The following is a 15,526-nucleotide window of genomic DNA, read 5'->3' on the forward strand; positions in this document are numbered from 1 at the left end:
TTATAAATGTTGGAAAAATCACCTTAAAGCAAGACGCTGGTATTGTGTAATACTATTCAATAACAGTGTTAAAGTAGACAAAAAAAAAAGCACTAAATTGGCCTGAAGCACATTCCTGGTGGTTTTTACAGCTGCTCCCTGGCAAACAAGTAACAAAATTCAGTCTCACATTCCATCTTACATGGAATCTTGTTGTAAAAGGTACAGATTGGGTGCCCCTCGCATCCCCACTTTTCCCTGTCCTTAGTGCCCTTGGGTTTTATGCTCGTTGATCTGTCCCTCCTCTTACCTTTTGTTTTCCCAATAGGGCTCCCTCTCCGAGTCTTGTTCTCCTTACCTGTTGTTGACTCAGAGACCCTGAGTTTCCTTTTTCTGCCTTCTCCTTCAGTGGCTCCTGTCTCCGTTCGGCTTGGGTATCGGCCAAATGCTGGCAGGCATAGTGAAGTCAGGTCCTCCACGTATCAGAACTTGCCCCTCATCTTCTGGCCGGAGCAGTCATCTCGGCAAACGTTCTCCTGAAACCCTTTGTGGTACCCTGACAGAGCGAGTCGTTTGAGCTCTGAGCAAGGGCAGAGTCTCCTTGAGGTGCTATTACGCTTAGTCTCTCCAGTTTGTGAAAAAAACGTGTTTTTTCAGAGGTGAATTTGGGTGAATTTTCTTACGGGTGAAAAGCACGTGCAACACCTGCGTGTTTTTGCGTGTCCTTCCCATCCAAGCTTCATTTCCCATGCCCAAATTAGGGAGGGGTGAGACCAATAAGGATGTCTGAAAGTCTCAAGCCACACTTAACATGAACAAAATATTTTCTCCAGCCTTGTCTTCAGAAGCGATTGACACTATCAACCTAAAGCTTCATCAGCGTTTGGTAGTTTTAAGTATTTGAAAATTAGGTCTTTTAACAGGAAGCAGAAGTATTTCTGCCCCTAGAAGTCCCTTCTATACAATTTTAAGGGCGATACCTGGGCCAGGGATAAGGTCAGTCCGAAAAACTTGATACTGCCCATGCTGTTCACGCTGTGTGGCGTTGAGAAGGCCGCTGGAAGATGATGTACTTCTGATCAGGGTTCTAGAGAGTTGAAAAGACAAACACCTATGCTTTTTACCTTAAGACTATGCTTTAAGCCAAGCAAAACTGATGTTTGTGGGAGCTTTGCTGCCTTCTGAATCCGGGGATGGGTACAAGGAGCAGGCATTGCTGCAAGATAAAATGTATTAATAATGCTATAATAAAAAAAATGGTTCCAAATAATAGCTGCTTCTTAAATTGCTTTCTAGAGAAACTGCTGCGGATTTTGCGGTTAGAGGGGCTGGCAAAGGCTGCTCAGCCAGATGATGGCACCTGGAAGCGAAAGGAAAGGCGCGGAGATGAGGGTTTGCACGGAGCAGTTGGAGGGTGTCCCTCGGGCCCGGCGCCTTCTCCCCCTCAGGCGGGGAGGAGGACGGACCCCGAGCAGGGCGGGCATCGGGGGGCTGTCCCTGCGAGGCCCGTGCGAAGACGCTTCCCGCCCGGCTCCCGAGGAGCCGCCGCCGCCGCTGCCTGAGGGAGCCGCCGAGGCGCTGAGGGCCGGCGCCGCCGAGGCGCTGAGGGCCGGCGCCCCCTCACACGCGGCAGCGCCGCCCGCGCGCCCCCTCACACGCGGCAGCGCCGCCCGCGCGCCCCCTCACACGCGGCAGCGCCGCCCGCGCGCCCCCTCACACGCGGCAGCGCCCCGCCCCGGCCGCTCGTGACGTCGGTGGTGCGGCGGCGGAGAGACGGGCAGTCCCGTGCCAGCTTACCGGGCGGGGGAGGGCGGGGGAAGCTGAGCGGGGTCGTTTCGGGTCGGCTCCTGGAGGGGTGGCGGGAGATGCAGGCCCCCGAGGTGCTTGGTCCGGGGGTCCTCGGTCCGGGGGTCCTGGGTGAGCCCTCCCGCCAGGGCTGGGTCGCGCTCTGCACCCCGCGGGGGATGCACGGCGGCGGAGGCGCGGGTCCCCGACCCCGGGACGCCGACCCAGCTGTCCTGCCCTGCTAAACTCCTCTCTACGACCGGGCGCCCCCCGCAGCCGGCCCCGACGGCGGGGGCCGGGCCCGGGGCGGGCCGGGCGCGGGGTGGCCCCGGGGCGGAGCGCGGGCGGTGCCCGCAGCCCCGGGAGCGGTGCGGCGGCGGCGGCGGGTACCCATGGCCCTCCCGGCGGAGGCGGCCCGGCTGGACGGGGGCTGGCAGGAGGTGAGCCCACCGGGACCCCCGTGGGCAGCGGCTGTCCCCCTGCCGGCACTCTGCCCGTTCGCCCCCGTCCCCTCCCCGCCGGCCCCGACCAGCCCTTCCCCAGCCCTGCGCCCGCTCCGTGCCCCGCGGCACCAGCAGCCCTGCCCGCTCCTCTCCGGGGACGGCGGCCGCGGTCCCCCCGGCCCGCGGCTCCCCGCGCAGCGGCTGGCGTGTCTGTGGGGCGCTCCCCGCCGTGCGTGGGGCCGGGCCGTGCTGAGCTCGCACCCGTCCTTCTCCCCCAGGTCTACTCGGCTCTCCAGTGGATACAGTTCACCATGGCCATGCTCAGGTACAAGGCGCTGCTCAACCCGCGTCCCCGCGATGCCGGGATGGAGCTACTATTGCGACGACAGTTTTCTCCGGGAAAAGAGAAATCGCTGATCCCAGCGAGGCTGATGTGCTCCTGTTCCAACCTGTTTTGTTTTCTCAGTGTTATAGGTTCCAGCTCAATTATTGCCTACGCCGTCTTTCAAAATGCAGTGCGGTCCCCCGAGGTAAGGTCTGCGCCTCCTTTTCCCTCCCTAAGTCGAGTTGTTGGTACCCTGCAGATGGGTCATGCGTGTAGCGAAGACCCGCGTGGGGCAGGCACCCTGCTAGGAGCAACTGCAGGTCTCAGGCTAAACCCTGTTAACAAGTTAAACCTTGTTTAACAGCTGGGAGGCAAAGTGCTTGCCAAGAGAGTGGCCTTTTGTCTGTGATACGAGTTGAAGGGACTAACCTTGAACTGCACCCATGCAGGGAGAAGCAGGTTCCCTAGCCCCGTGCGTTCTGCCGCTCCAGGCAAGTCCTCCAGTCATTCCTGGGAACAGGAATCTGTTAGTGTGTCCTCTTCTGTGGGGCAAAATGCTTGGAGGGCTGAGGACCTGTGCACAAAGCTGCTGAAGTGCAAACTGGAGATGCCCCTGTAGGAAATGCTTTTACAGGGATCCATCTCTGGGTATCTCCGAGTAGTTTTTTCCAGGCAGGTGTGCTGCTAAAACTCTTACAACTCAACAGCACTGCAAAGTTCAGACAAAAAGAGGCTGGGCTAAAAAGCAGTTTATTGTGCTGGGCTCCGCAGTGGGCTTTGGAAGATTCACCCTGGCCATGCACAGGAGCCACGAACATTTCTGACGCTGAAGCAGCGGGGCTCAGGGTGCAAACTTCCCTCGGGGTGGGACTGTCCGCGTGTGCACTGCAGATCTGACATGATCGCAGTGCCTGGCACGTCCCGAGTGCCTCACACGTGCAGGTCGTGTGTGCAGGGAGCCCCGTGTCTCTGGGACGTAGCAGAGGTGCTGAGCCGGTGGCTGGCACATGTGCAGCAACCCTAGACTCCATCCCGAGCTTACCAAGGCTTTTGCTGTCCACACACGGTCCCGCTGTCCGTCCAGGATTTAGAGGAGGCACTGTGCAGAGCTGATCTGGGTGAAGCTGGGGTCCGTTGCCCAGGATTTGCGGATGTCTGGCAGCCCGATCTGCGGACCACGCAGATAACAGGTTACTGCTAAGAGCAGTAGGACAGTAGAGCTGGCAGCTATGTTGTAACAAAGCTGTATTTGTACTTCCCTTGTCTTCAGTGTCCTTTGTGCATCATGGGTTTGATCTGCAGCCCAGAGAACAGGACTTCCAGGGAATGCAGTGAGTTATGCTCAGAGAAGGAGGGCACACAGTCAGGCTAACAACTGACACATCATTGGATGAAGCAGGGTGGGGAGGAGAACGTGTGTCCAGGTTTGCAGGGCGAATTGGCACCCCTTACAACACACAGGGCAGTCTTGCTCCCAGGCAGCCTCCTGGAAACGTTCTGCCCAGCACACTGACAATGAGCTGCGGAGACGTCCATGCATTCCCCGGGAGGAATGAAGGCTGAGACTTCACCTTGGTGCTGGGATGGCGAACCTTCCTGAGCTTGTGCTGCACAGGGTGCATGTCAAAGGCTCCCTCTTACCACATCTGCAACTGGAGAGCTCCCGTCATGGTTCTCGCCGGGGGTCCTCCACTCTGGTGTGATACGGAGCTGGGTTTGGCAGGTGTCCCGGTGTGACTCAGCAGCCTCGGCCCATTTACTTCCATGGCTAGAAGCCTGCATTACTCGGGAGCCCTTGTGCTATTAGTCATATGATGTGGCTGTGGCTCGGGAGCTGCACTCTTGCTGCTTGTGAGCCACACATGGCTCCAGGTCACAGATGGACCCTCCCCGCTTGAGGGAGTCCAGATGTTTCTGCTCAGATTATTTCTGCAAATCCGGATAGGAGGGATGGATACCAGCTGGAGCGACTCATCCGCATCGGGCTTCCAGGCTCTTGTTCTGTTGCCAGGGGAGATCTGTTGCTGGTGTTTCAAAAGTGGCAAAATCTTCAGTGACTTCCCCATCGTCTTGTCCTCGTGTTTCTGGTCTTAAGTGGAAATTTGTAAACAAAGGGGCTGGAAGAGATCCATATCAAAGCTTGCCGCAAACAGCTTATTCCCCGAGTCATGAGGCTTCAGAATAAATTGTTTAAAAATAAACAGCTCTGGAGGCTGGGAGGAGGACAATGTTATAAACACTTCCCCTCCTGCTCCCAGCCTAGGAAATCAAATATTGCATTCTTGAAGCTTGTTTGCTGTCTCTACGCAGTCAGTAAAACTCTTCAGCCTGAGCTAAATCGTTCAGAAGAGATGATGGCAAGCAACGAACAAAGAATTTCCTCTGTCATGTCAACAGGTTCTGTGCAGGCAGATGTCCCTGGGCAATGGCCAAACGGAGCTAAATCAACACGTATGCTCCAGCCTGGCAGCTCATCTGAATCATTACGTCTTTACATTCCCTTCCTCTATTTTATAAATACTATTTGTTGGGTTTTTTTCTTTTCCCTTTTCGCAAGGCAGAGCTATGCTGCCTTTCACTCACCACTATGTCACCTACTTCTTTATTTAGGTCTGTGCCAAAATAGCTCTTCAACCAAACAGCGATGCCTCGCTCCAAGGACACTTGTTGCTAGAGAAAGGGGTCACCTGTTTGATTGCAAAAGTTGCTGCTTTGCTTATTTCAGAGCTGCCGTGCTCACAAACTGGACGATGTCCCCAGCCTGTCATGCCTATGACTGCCTGCTGGCGCTTCAATTCTGCACCGGCAAGGAAAAGCCTGGTTAAAAAAAGTGTTCATAAATGCAATGACGTACAAACTAGCTCCAGATATTTAGCTAGCAACAGCAGTTTGATTTACCGTGTTGCTCGGTTGGATGGTACGAATAAGGAACTGGAGGGACAAGGGTGTTGGAGGAGAGAAATCCTGCAGAAGGCAGAGGACCTGCCACGCTGCTGCATGGCAGCAAGGGATCCAGGAACACACCAGGCAGATCTCCCTCAAAGTATGGCATAAGGATAGATCTGGTTCAATCAGATCAACCTTACTGCTTATCAATTTTACTAAGCCCTTTCTCATTGCTCACGGGAACAAGACAAGCATAACATAGCGCGATGGGCAGCAAACATTTATTAAAAGGACAATATTGAGGCAAATCTCACCAAAGGCTGTATTCCATGAAAAAAATCTTCTCAAAATCAAGGCCTCCTGAAAGATTTCCATGCTGTGTTTAGCATTATAATTTCCTGTAGGGCAAAAAAAATGCCATCATTTTCTCTCCAGGATGCTGAAAATTACTTACCAAAGACTGCAATTAAGAATCTAAATAATTAGGCTGCTTTTCCAGACTGTCTGCTCTCCCACTAACAATGAAAATGTTGGCCAGAATTTTGCACAAATGTTTTCCTACAGTGTTTACAGTCCTCTTGGCCGGTGCCTGCAAACTGGAAATGGGCAGGAAACTGCCATTAGAGGAGACGCGACTCTGTTCCAGCAAGATGCAGTGTGTAGCAGAGACTAGTGACTCTCGCAGTGCAAATTAATCCGGCATGCAAAATAGATTCAGCCCTAGTCACCGACTGAAATGACATGCAACACGTAGGAAAAATGTCTCTTTCAAGTTACTGCAGACCTGAAAAAGCGTTTGTGTTTACCTAAAGTTTGATTTGTCTATCGGTTGGTTTAACAAATAACGTCGCCTCTCCCTGCCAACCTGTCCCATTGTAACATTCTGGACCTTACTTTCTGTAAGATTTGATGCTGCTCTTGGATCCTGGGGCATTGCAGGTGGCAGAAAGGGTGAGTAGAGCCAGGTATCTGCATTGAAACAGCTCCTGAGAGCAAGAATCAGCATGGCTTTTTGCGTGCAGGGAGAGCTGCCCTACCGAAAGAGCTGGGGGACAAAAGCATATCTAGACGAGGCGGGTAAAGCTGCTGCTGTAGGCGGTCGCAGGCGAGTTGTGACCATCACCCAGAGCCAATGACTAATTTCACTTTTCCCAGGTTCGTCCTCTTTTCTACCTGAGCCTCTCCGACCTATTTCTGGGCATGTGCTGGCTCGCTGGGGCACTTCTCTATAGCACACCAACCTCCAAGCAAGATCTCATCTGCTATAACCTGCAAGCAACAGGACAAGTGAGTAGCCTTGACATCACCGTTCACGCCGTTACTTTGCATCCATTGCCTTAATTAGCCTCGCTGGTGATCAGGGCGTGGCTGGGGGGGACACTGTTTCTAGACAGGCTTTGGCAAACGCTCCCCATGTGAACTTGACCTAACAGATCTCTTCACCTCATGTGTAAAAAGGAGATAACGGTGCTTGGTTTTAGGTCTGTCTGGTTTGTGAGAGGCAATGAGGAAGGCAAAGAGAGCATGGGGTTATGTGGTTGCCATGTTTGAGTTGCTTGTGTAAAGTGAGTAGATGGGTTTTAATCTATTTCCTGTTGGACCCATGCCGACGATGATCTCTGTGCCTCTCACATGGCAGCTTTTCTATTCCTCTTCATGCTTCCTCCATCCTGGGCAGGAACAGACATATTCTGCGATTTGCTTGAGCTCAGACATACAACATCACTCGCATAAACAGCCCTGCTTTTGCTGACCTGGCCCTCTCTCAATCAATCCCAAGGATGCTCAGGGGCTGCTCCGTCAGCACAAGCTCAGTCCTGTGCCCCAGCGATTTGGCTGCTTTCCAGCTGATTCCGTGTGCTGGAGACTAATTGGAGTGGAGTGAGTGAAACACCATTTTCCTGACAGTTTGCTTTTGTCTCATCGAGTTCCCATTTCAGCGTTAAGCTTTGCAAATCACTGCTCTCGAAAAACTCTCCAAGGTATGGCCAAGCTTGGGCCAGAGCAGTGGTTCACAAGCGGTGACCTCTGAGCTTAAATTCCCTTTTAAAGGACCCACAAAAACATGGCTGGGAAGAGCAAGAGGCTGTCGGGAGCCTTGATGTGTGTTGTGTAGGCTCGGGCAGCTCCCTGGGAGTGTGGTGGTACCCACAGGTTTGAACTGAAACGTCCTCACTGAGCAGCAGCGTTTGGAGCTGAAGAGGCTCTCCACGTACCTCGGAGAGGGCAGGGAAGTAGCCGCGTGTGCGGTATGGAAGTGTTCACGCTGTTGTGTGTCTGGGGATGGGTGCCTGCAGCCCAGGGTTGTTTCAACAGCTGTTCTCGTGGGTAAAACAGTAATAGTCATGATGGCGAGAGCAGCTGTTCCGCTCCTGGCTTATCTCTGGTTTCTCTAGCTCCCCTGTGCCGCCGTGGAAGCACGGCAATATGTTTACGTCGAGAGAGGAAACAGTGGGGTGTGGGAATGGTGCAGACCAATATCAAAGATGTTTTTTAGCTGATGGTACAAGGGAAAATGCGAAGAACCCGGGAGAGGCTTTTCAGAGCCGGAAGGTGGAAGGAGCATGCGGGACTGAGTCTTTCTGAGCTGTTCCCTTGCAGCTTTGCCTGGGGGACAGTTCTTAATGCCGGTGCGATCTTTTTATGGCCCGGAGAAGACAGGTTGCACTGCTAGAGGAGAAGCACGTCGGATATAGACAATATGCCATCGTTTCTCAGCGGAGACACTGAGAGCTATGCCCCCATGCATCCCTGGCTCTTTTCTGCCCTTGCTTTTCCAGCCTGTGGCCATGCTTCTCAGGGACACGGGCAAGGGTTGGGGGCAAGGTGGGAGCCTTACTTTCACGCTGGGAAAGGCAGCGCGGGTAGGCAGAGCTGGCCTTGGGCAAGTCCTTACAGGACTCGCCTTTGCCTCAGCCCCACGGGGAACGGTCAGGGTGCTGTGGTGGGGTGTGCAGGGTGCCTGCCACATCCCGACCTCAGCCACAAGGTCACTGGGCTTCTCTCCTGCGTGCCACCAGCAGGCCACCCCCGGCAGGAGGACTGCCAGGCTGGCAGAGCCGGCTTGCCTCTGGCAAGAGCTGCCGCTGCTGTTTGCTCTGGAAGAAATTAAAACAAACGGAGCACTTGCCATAGCAACTGTGCCCGCATGGTGCACGTGACACGGTGCGGGACACCTCCTTACTAAACACCCCAGCAATGCCCTTGCGTGGTGGGAACACCTTGTGCGCAAGTAGGAGCCAGTAACAGGTTTAACCAGCAGCTTCTGCAGAGCATAAATGATCTGTAACCGAATTACATGAGTAAATGTCTCCTGGCCCCATTCTGCCCGTGCTGAGGGGAGCTCGCAAGGGTTGTATTCCTGGGTGTCTCATAAACACACGCGGCTTCTTTGCACACAAACACCTGGAAGATGTAAAATGCACTGAACGGCAAGGGTGAGGACAGGCTCAGGACTGCTCAGCTGTGGTGTTTGCAGATGGCAGCCCCTGGAGAGGCTCACACCACAGTCCATGTGCTGTGGTTGTCTCAAGGGATTGCCTCAGGAGCAGGACATTGTTTTGCCTTATTCAGCCTGTTTACCATGACTTTATCACCAAGGGCTGACGGCGGATGGAACAACCCCAACATCCATGTCGCGTCGTAAAGGAGGAGATTGCTTTGTTTCTTGGACTTCCCCTGTTTCAGCCCCAAACTCTTGGTTGATACTAAATGTAAATACTGCTCCCTCCTGCTGTCCCTTGACTTGGTTCTCTCCTCCTCCCTGCCTTGCCTTTGCATTACAATAATAAAGTCCAGCATAGAGATTGTGGTTATAATTGCACAATTGCCCCACATTCTTCCAGTTCAGTTCCAGTGGCCTAATAATGTCCTGGCAGGCTCTGCTCACCCTGGTGAGCACAATGGGGAGCCGCAGAAGTGTTATAATGAGGGACTCTCATGTCTCCCAGCCCCTGCTCTATCTCCTCATGGTGGGCGCTGCAGGACTGTCCACAGCCCCGAAGATGGGGCTCAGGAGAGCAGAACTCCCTTCGCTTTCTGCTGGCAACTTCACAAGTGGTTTTTGGTTCCCTCTTCCAAAAAAGAAGGCAGTGCTGACATTTTGTGAGCATTCTGAAGTGCAGGAGAACGATCCTTCTGGACTGTTTTGATGACCTTCCCTGGAAGGAATTGAAGAAGGGCAACAAACCCTCATTAAACCTCGTCTAATGAGCTGGAAAGTCAGTGTAATGTTCCTGCTGCAATGTAGCTTGGACTCAGCCTCTTGAGTCAGCCGAGAGCATTTGCAACCTCGGTGAAGGAGACCAAGTTTATTTAGTGACTACTTTCCCAGACCTAGATGATACCAGGGTGGCAAACCTGTGCTCCTTGTCTCTTTGGCAAAGGATAGCAAATCCACAGAAAAATTCACTTGTCCAGCCCTTCCTCTTTGCTTTTGCCACTGAAGCATGTGTTTCCTGTAACAAACACAGCACACGCATATATATAGTATGATTAAGCGGCACTGTTTATACTCGACTGCCTGGAGCAACCGTGGGTTCAGAAACAAATGCAAGAAAGATTTGGGGGTTTTTACAAGAAATTTTAGATATTTGGTCTCATCTCAAGCTGGAGTCAAGGACTGTGAAACTCTGTGGGAAACGGTGTTCTGTATCTTTTCTTTCTTCCTTTTTCCTGTGGAGAGAAAAGGACTCTTCGGGATGTTAACTCAGGCTTAGTGCAGATATTTTCTGCCCCTACTTTCCTTCTTAAAGATACTATTGTTTTCTGTTTCCGTGAATTTGCTGTGTAGTGAGCTCATTATGCGAGAAGCAAGTCTAACTGCCGCATCTAAGTTGTGTTTCCTAATGGATGTAGCATGTCAAAGTGCTTTTGAACCCTTTGTTGCCAGAATTTAGGCCAAAAAATGAGCCAAGCCACAAAGGTTTGTATTTTTAAGATAGTCTGCTGTCATTAGTTCTCCTGTCCCTGGTTTGGGGCCAAAGTGAAGCTGCCTTTGTGCAGTCTAAAGTGGGAAGCCCTCCTCTACCTGGCTTTTCCCACTTGGGGTCCCACTACAACCCAGTAGCCATGAGCACAGGGGCTGTGCAGGGACCCTCACCTTTGGCAGTCCACTACGCTGTTTCGCACCCTGCCTCCGGCCCATGGGCTTTGGGTTCATCAGCAATGAACTAAACATGCTACAGCAACTACTATTACTTGACTGAAATACCATCTGTTTGCATTTCTCAGATATTCTACGTCGCCTCTTTTCTATACACTGTCAACTACACCTGGCATCTGTACATGGACCTAAAGATGAAATACAATCAAAACCTCCACAGGATGCCCCCCCAGGTGAGTGGGACTGACATGCAACAACTATTGGGTGCCAAGGTCTAACTGTGGGGTTGTGGGGGGGTTTAGGAAGTGCATACATAACAGCATATCTAACCACAAGGACTTTGAAGGCCCTTCTGCCCCACAGATGTATGAATTGACGTATCTTGCCCACTGAGGCCAGCAGAGTTACAGCTAGGTCTGCTGTAGGATCTCAGGATTAGGAAGATTAGGCTTGCAAGACCAAAGCAGGCAAAGGCCAATGGCAGTGTACCTCTCAGAGCAGAGAAAGCTCAGGACTGGCTATCGGTGAACTTCTTCTGCAGTTAGAAGAGCAGAAATTTGCACCAGCTGAATAACCGGTTTGTTGCTGTCACTGCCTTCTGCCAGTGCACGGCAGAGGGGACAGGAAAGCAGGGGGTGCCTGGGTATCCTGGGACCGAGAACGGACAACTTCTGTCCTTCCCAGGTATCGTACAGCGTTCGAGAGCATCAGTAAGTATGGTAAGAGTTTGAGATAGGAGGTGTGACGGAAGTGAGCTAGTGATAAAAGGGCCAGTGGGCTCTGTGAAGAGTGGCCAGTCCTCACTTCATCATCGCTGGCCTTTACAAAAGCCCTTTGGGGAACTGGTGTAATCGCTGGGAACCCAGGAACAAGGACATAGTACTCAGAAAAAGACTCTCTGCGTTGCAGGCTGAACAAACACTTCACATGCCGTGTGACTAAAATCTCTCCTTGCAGTGTTTCATTCCTCACACCTGGCTAAACAGTGAGGCACCACCGTCGCCGTAACCGGCGTGTTGCTCCTGATGTATTGCTGCAAGACGACAGATTCCTTATGCAACTCTTCCCATTGAACTCATCAGCCTCATTTCCAGACATAGCCTTTTTCTTCCCCAGCCATTTGTTGTGGACAGCAAACTTTATATCCCAGATATTCCACCTGTCTGTTCGGGAGCAGCAGCCTGGGCAGATCAGTCTGTATTTCAAGGGCTCTTGTCCATAGGGTTTGGATCCACTTGTGGGACTGGTTTCCTTCATGCTGGACTCCCTGCATTCAGAACACACCACCCACCATAATTCCCCACCACTACGGCGGTGCCCAGGTTGCATTGTCACAGCTGGCGCATGGACACCGGCTGCCAAAGTACGTTTCCTAGTGAGCAGATAGAATGACACTCCAAATTATCTGCATTTCTTCACCAGAACGTGAAGTTTCTGAGGAACAGGGCCAGGTTAAGTGAGTAAGCCGTACAAAAACAAAGTTACACCAGATAGCTCATCAAGGGTCTGCTCCTTGTACAGTTCCAAGTTCCCTTCTCAAATCCTCTAGTCTTGAAGGAGAACAAGGCAGTAAGCGGGTGGCAGCATCAGTTGTTTCTGTTGCAAATCAGCACAGACTGAGCTTGGCGGTGTTGATTCAGTGCAAAGGGAAAACAAACATTTCTGCTGGGTCTGGGGGTTAATCAGCATTTGAAGGGCCCTCAGCTGCTGAAGTGCTCCCTGGGAGCTGGTTCCTGTGGACCACTGGCTGTACGGAAGCGATCATTTAATTAAGCTCTTTTGGATTTTGCAGGTTGTAGATTATGCGAGTTGCATTGGCCGAATAGCAACGATCTCGTCTAGGTAAGATTTAATTCTCTCTGGCAGAGTGATGTGGTTTTGGTAAACTGTAGTGTGCTGATCTCTGCTTCCTATTTATTTTGAAGCAAGTTTTACTAAAACCTGTAAAGCTAATCAGTAACAGCAGAGTAGCCTAACAAACTCAGGGTAAGAGGTTTTGGATGTAAGGGCCTTTCTCCAACCAAGTTAGTTATAACTATATTAACTACATGTAGTTTTTCAGAAAGCGTGCCCTTTAGCAATGTATTGCCTGCATGAATGAAAGTGCCGAAGTTAGTAAAGCTGATACAATACTCTTCCAGAGCAGTGTCAATAAAAACAATTTTTAAGAAGTCCTTTATAGTGACAGGAGAAAAACCAGGTAGCGCTTGGTTGGGCATGGGAGCAGTGAAGTGCAATAACTAACAACTGGGCCTTTCTCCTCTTAGCCTGATCCCTTTCCTGCTCATGGTGCCTGTGTTTTGCCTGGGCAACAGCAGTAATTGCTACCAGAACTTCAGCCAGAAGCATGGGTAAGCTTCACACGCCTCTCTGGAACAGCCCCGTTGCTTACGAGTGACGGCAGGAGCTCAGGCTGTTCCTTTTCTCCCCACAGATGTCTCTTGATGCACACAGAAACAGCCGTGCCCACCAACGAGCCACAGACCCTGAGTGGCTCTGTTTGCCGTGCGATGCATTTCTACGGTGTTGGGATCTTCCTCATTTCCTTCCTGATCAGCTTCATAGCCATTCTGGTAAGAAGCATAGTCCTCGCACCCTGGCCGTTGCACCCAGCTGATCAGTGCGAGAAGATTTGCCCTTTTTCATCTTTTTGCTTGGGTGGTACCAGGGGCCAGGCAATGTCAGGGGAAGAACTGAGTGGTGCTGCTTCCCTTTTCGAAGGGGTGGTAGCGGAGAGAAAATATCAGTGTGCCACCATAGAAATCCATTTTGAGTCCTGTGTTCTGTCAACCCGCCTTGAAAAGGATTTAGCGGGTAGAGAAGGCTCAGAGCATGGCAGCAGAGATCACCTACTGCATGGGTCAATAAGAGCCCAAGTCAATTCAGAGTCTTCAGTTCAGAAAAGATCACGTACAAAGCAACTGCTCTCCCCCAGGGAGCACACTGCTGCCTCAAAAGGTTTGATTGATAGATTGAAATGAGGTTTTGGCTAAAAAAAAGGTGGGATACTCTGTCCTAGATGGACAAGCCAGGTCAGAGCGTGCGCACAAAGTGCAAACAACGATGTATGCTTGTTCTTTTCTAGGTTATACTCAGTCAAGCCCGAGGTTTGTACAAAAGGTTCGTAAACTCCACAGGATTCCTGGGGGATCAGCAGTGGGCCATGATTAAGATGGTGGAACAACGAGTGGTTTTTTACCCCATCACATTCTTCTGCTGCTGGGCCCCAGGTTAGCAGAGAGCTGAATTATTTTCACATTCTCCTAAGACGTATAATGCCTGGCAATGAAACTCTGAAGAGGTGGGGTTAAAGCAGTACCCTCTTGTCCACCCCTTTTCACAGCTGTCCTCCTTGGAATACTGAAGCTGACAGTGTCAACAAACAGCAAAATCTACATGGCCCTTCTAATTCTACAGGTAAATGTCTTCCTCCGCAACCTCCTATGTTTTTGCCTTCTCTGCTTGAACGGAAAAATGAGCGTTTCCCCGTTTCTAATCTCTGCTAGACAAAGCGTGTTCGTAGCCACAAAAATCATAAGTTTGATTGATTTATGCTTGTGGTTGGCAAAGATCTTTGTTAGTGGTTTTTCACAGTGTTATGTTTTTCACAGGCTTGAAAAAGGTCTCAGGTAACCCCATGAAAATTGTAGAAAATAGGACTAGAAGGGATCCCCGGAAATCAGTTAGTTTATTCCCTTTCCATAAAGTCTCCAGATGCAATTCCTCCACGACGCTTGTCCCGCTGCTTGATGTGCCTGAGGCAGCATTTAGCAAAGATTATTAAAATAACCGTGAGATTCCTGTATCACGTGGGGATGCAGGTAGATAAAATCGTGCTGGAAGGGGGAGGCTTGGCGTAACATGCCAGGTTTGAGAGCCTGGTAGGGAGCCGTGGCGTGCTGTGCAGTGCTGCCTGACAAGAGAGCCCTCATCTCCCCTGTGCTCTCTCCCAGGCTCTGACAGCAGCTTCCCAGGGGCTTCTGAACTGCATCGTGTACGGCTGGACGCAGCACGTCTTCCTCTCCCTCAAACGCAACGCCTGCCGGGACGTTGACACTCAGACTCCTCTCTTGCGCTCCCAGAAGAAGTTCTACGCCAGCACGCTCCCCGTCAGCCCGCCGGACGCAGAGGGGTCCACGTCCACCCTGCTGTGATGGATCCCTGCGTCGAAGGAGAACAGGCAGCGTCCTAACGAGACCTCGTCGGGTTTTAGCAATGTCGGCCAGACCCGGTGTCGGGCCGTCTGGTGCGAACTGTCTTGCCAGCAGCACGGTTAGCTGTAGTGCTGGAGGAGCCTGAGCAGCGCTGTCGGAGACAGACACTTTCAGTGAAGATAGTTATTTATTTTACAGGTTTGTATGGATTGTAAATGGATTCTTTAAACGTGGTAAATCTTTAGTACAGACTTCCTCCTTCTGGAAATATCTCTAGAAATGCAGCAAATTACATGTAACAGCTCAGAGATCTGGTACAGCTCCTTTGAGGGTGGGTGGTCAAAGGATGTTTTACTTCTCCAAGTATTTGCCATTACAAATTAACAGTAAAGCAAAGGTGAATATTTTTCAATCTCCGACTTTTAATTCACTATAAAAATAAGAACATGTACCGTACTAACAGCCAACTGCAAGGGATGAAAAATTACAAAGTAGCGTAAAAAAATCAGCGCTCATTTCTGTGCCTCGACTTTTTGCACATTTCCCTTCCGTTCTTCATGTCAACTCCTGCTCAGCTACAATACTCAGAAAAATAAGTTTCTTCGACCTGGTGGAGCATCTCTCCTGAAGCGGGTGAGCAGGACTTCGCATGAATCTGTCTGTACTCTTCTAGATGCTCCAGTGAATTATTTACTAAGGTGCCACCATTCTATAGAAAATAAAACAGTTCTTTAGCTGCATTGAAAACAACTCTCTAACTTTTACACTCTTTATTTCCTAACAGCTTCACTTTTTGGGTCCAAACAAAAACTATTTACATAGTAGGTAATACAAGAAGAGGAAATACTCG

General features: G+C 51.2%; 1 protein-coding gene across 1 annotated transcript; it reads left to right on the plus strand.

Annotated features, from left to right (window-relative positions):
* Positions 1–2,025: 2,025 nt before the first annotated feature.
* On the plus strand, positions 2,026–14,676 carry TMEM116 (transmembrane protein 116; the record flags this gene model as incomplete). Its single annotated transcript, XM_082007599.1, has 11 exons — positions 2,026–2,204; positions 2,486–2,532; positions 2,674–2,737; positions 6,574–6,705; positions 10,651–10,755; positions 12,315–12,364; positions 12,790–12,873; positions 12,957–13,095; positions 13,608–13,752; positions 13,866–13,939; positions 14,476–14,676. Exons 1-11 carry the CDS (start codon positions 2,157–2,159, stop codon positions 14,674–14,676), a joined length of 1,089 nt encoding a protein of 362 aa, XP_081863725.1. The 5' UTR covers positions 2,026–2,156.
* Positions 14,677–15,526: the final 850 nt, after the last annotated feature.

The sequence above is a fragment of the Phaethon aethereus genome (genome assembly GCF_964289735.1).
Source record: "Phaethon aethereus genome assembly, chromosome: 17".
NCBI classification, from domain to species: domain Eukaryota; kingdom Metazoa; phylum Chordata; class Aves; order Phaethontiformes; family Phaethontidae; genus Phaethon; species Phaethon aethereus.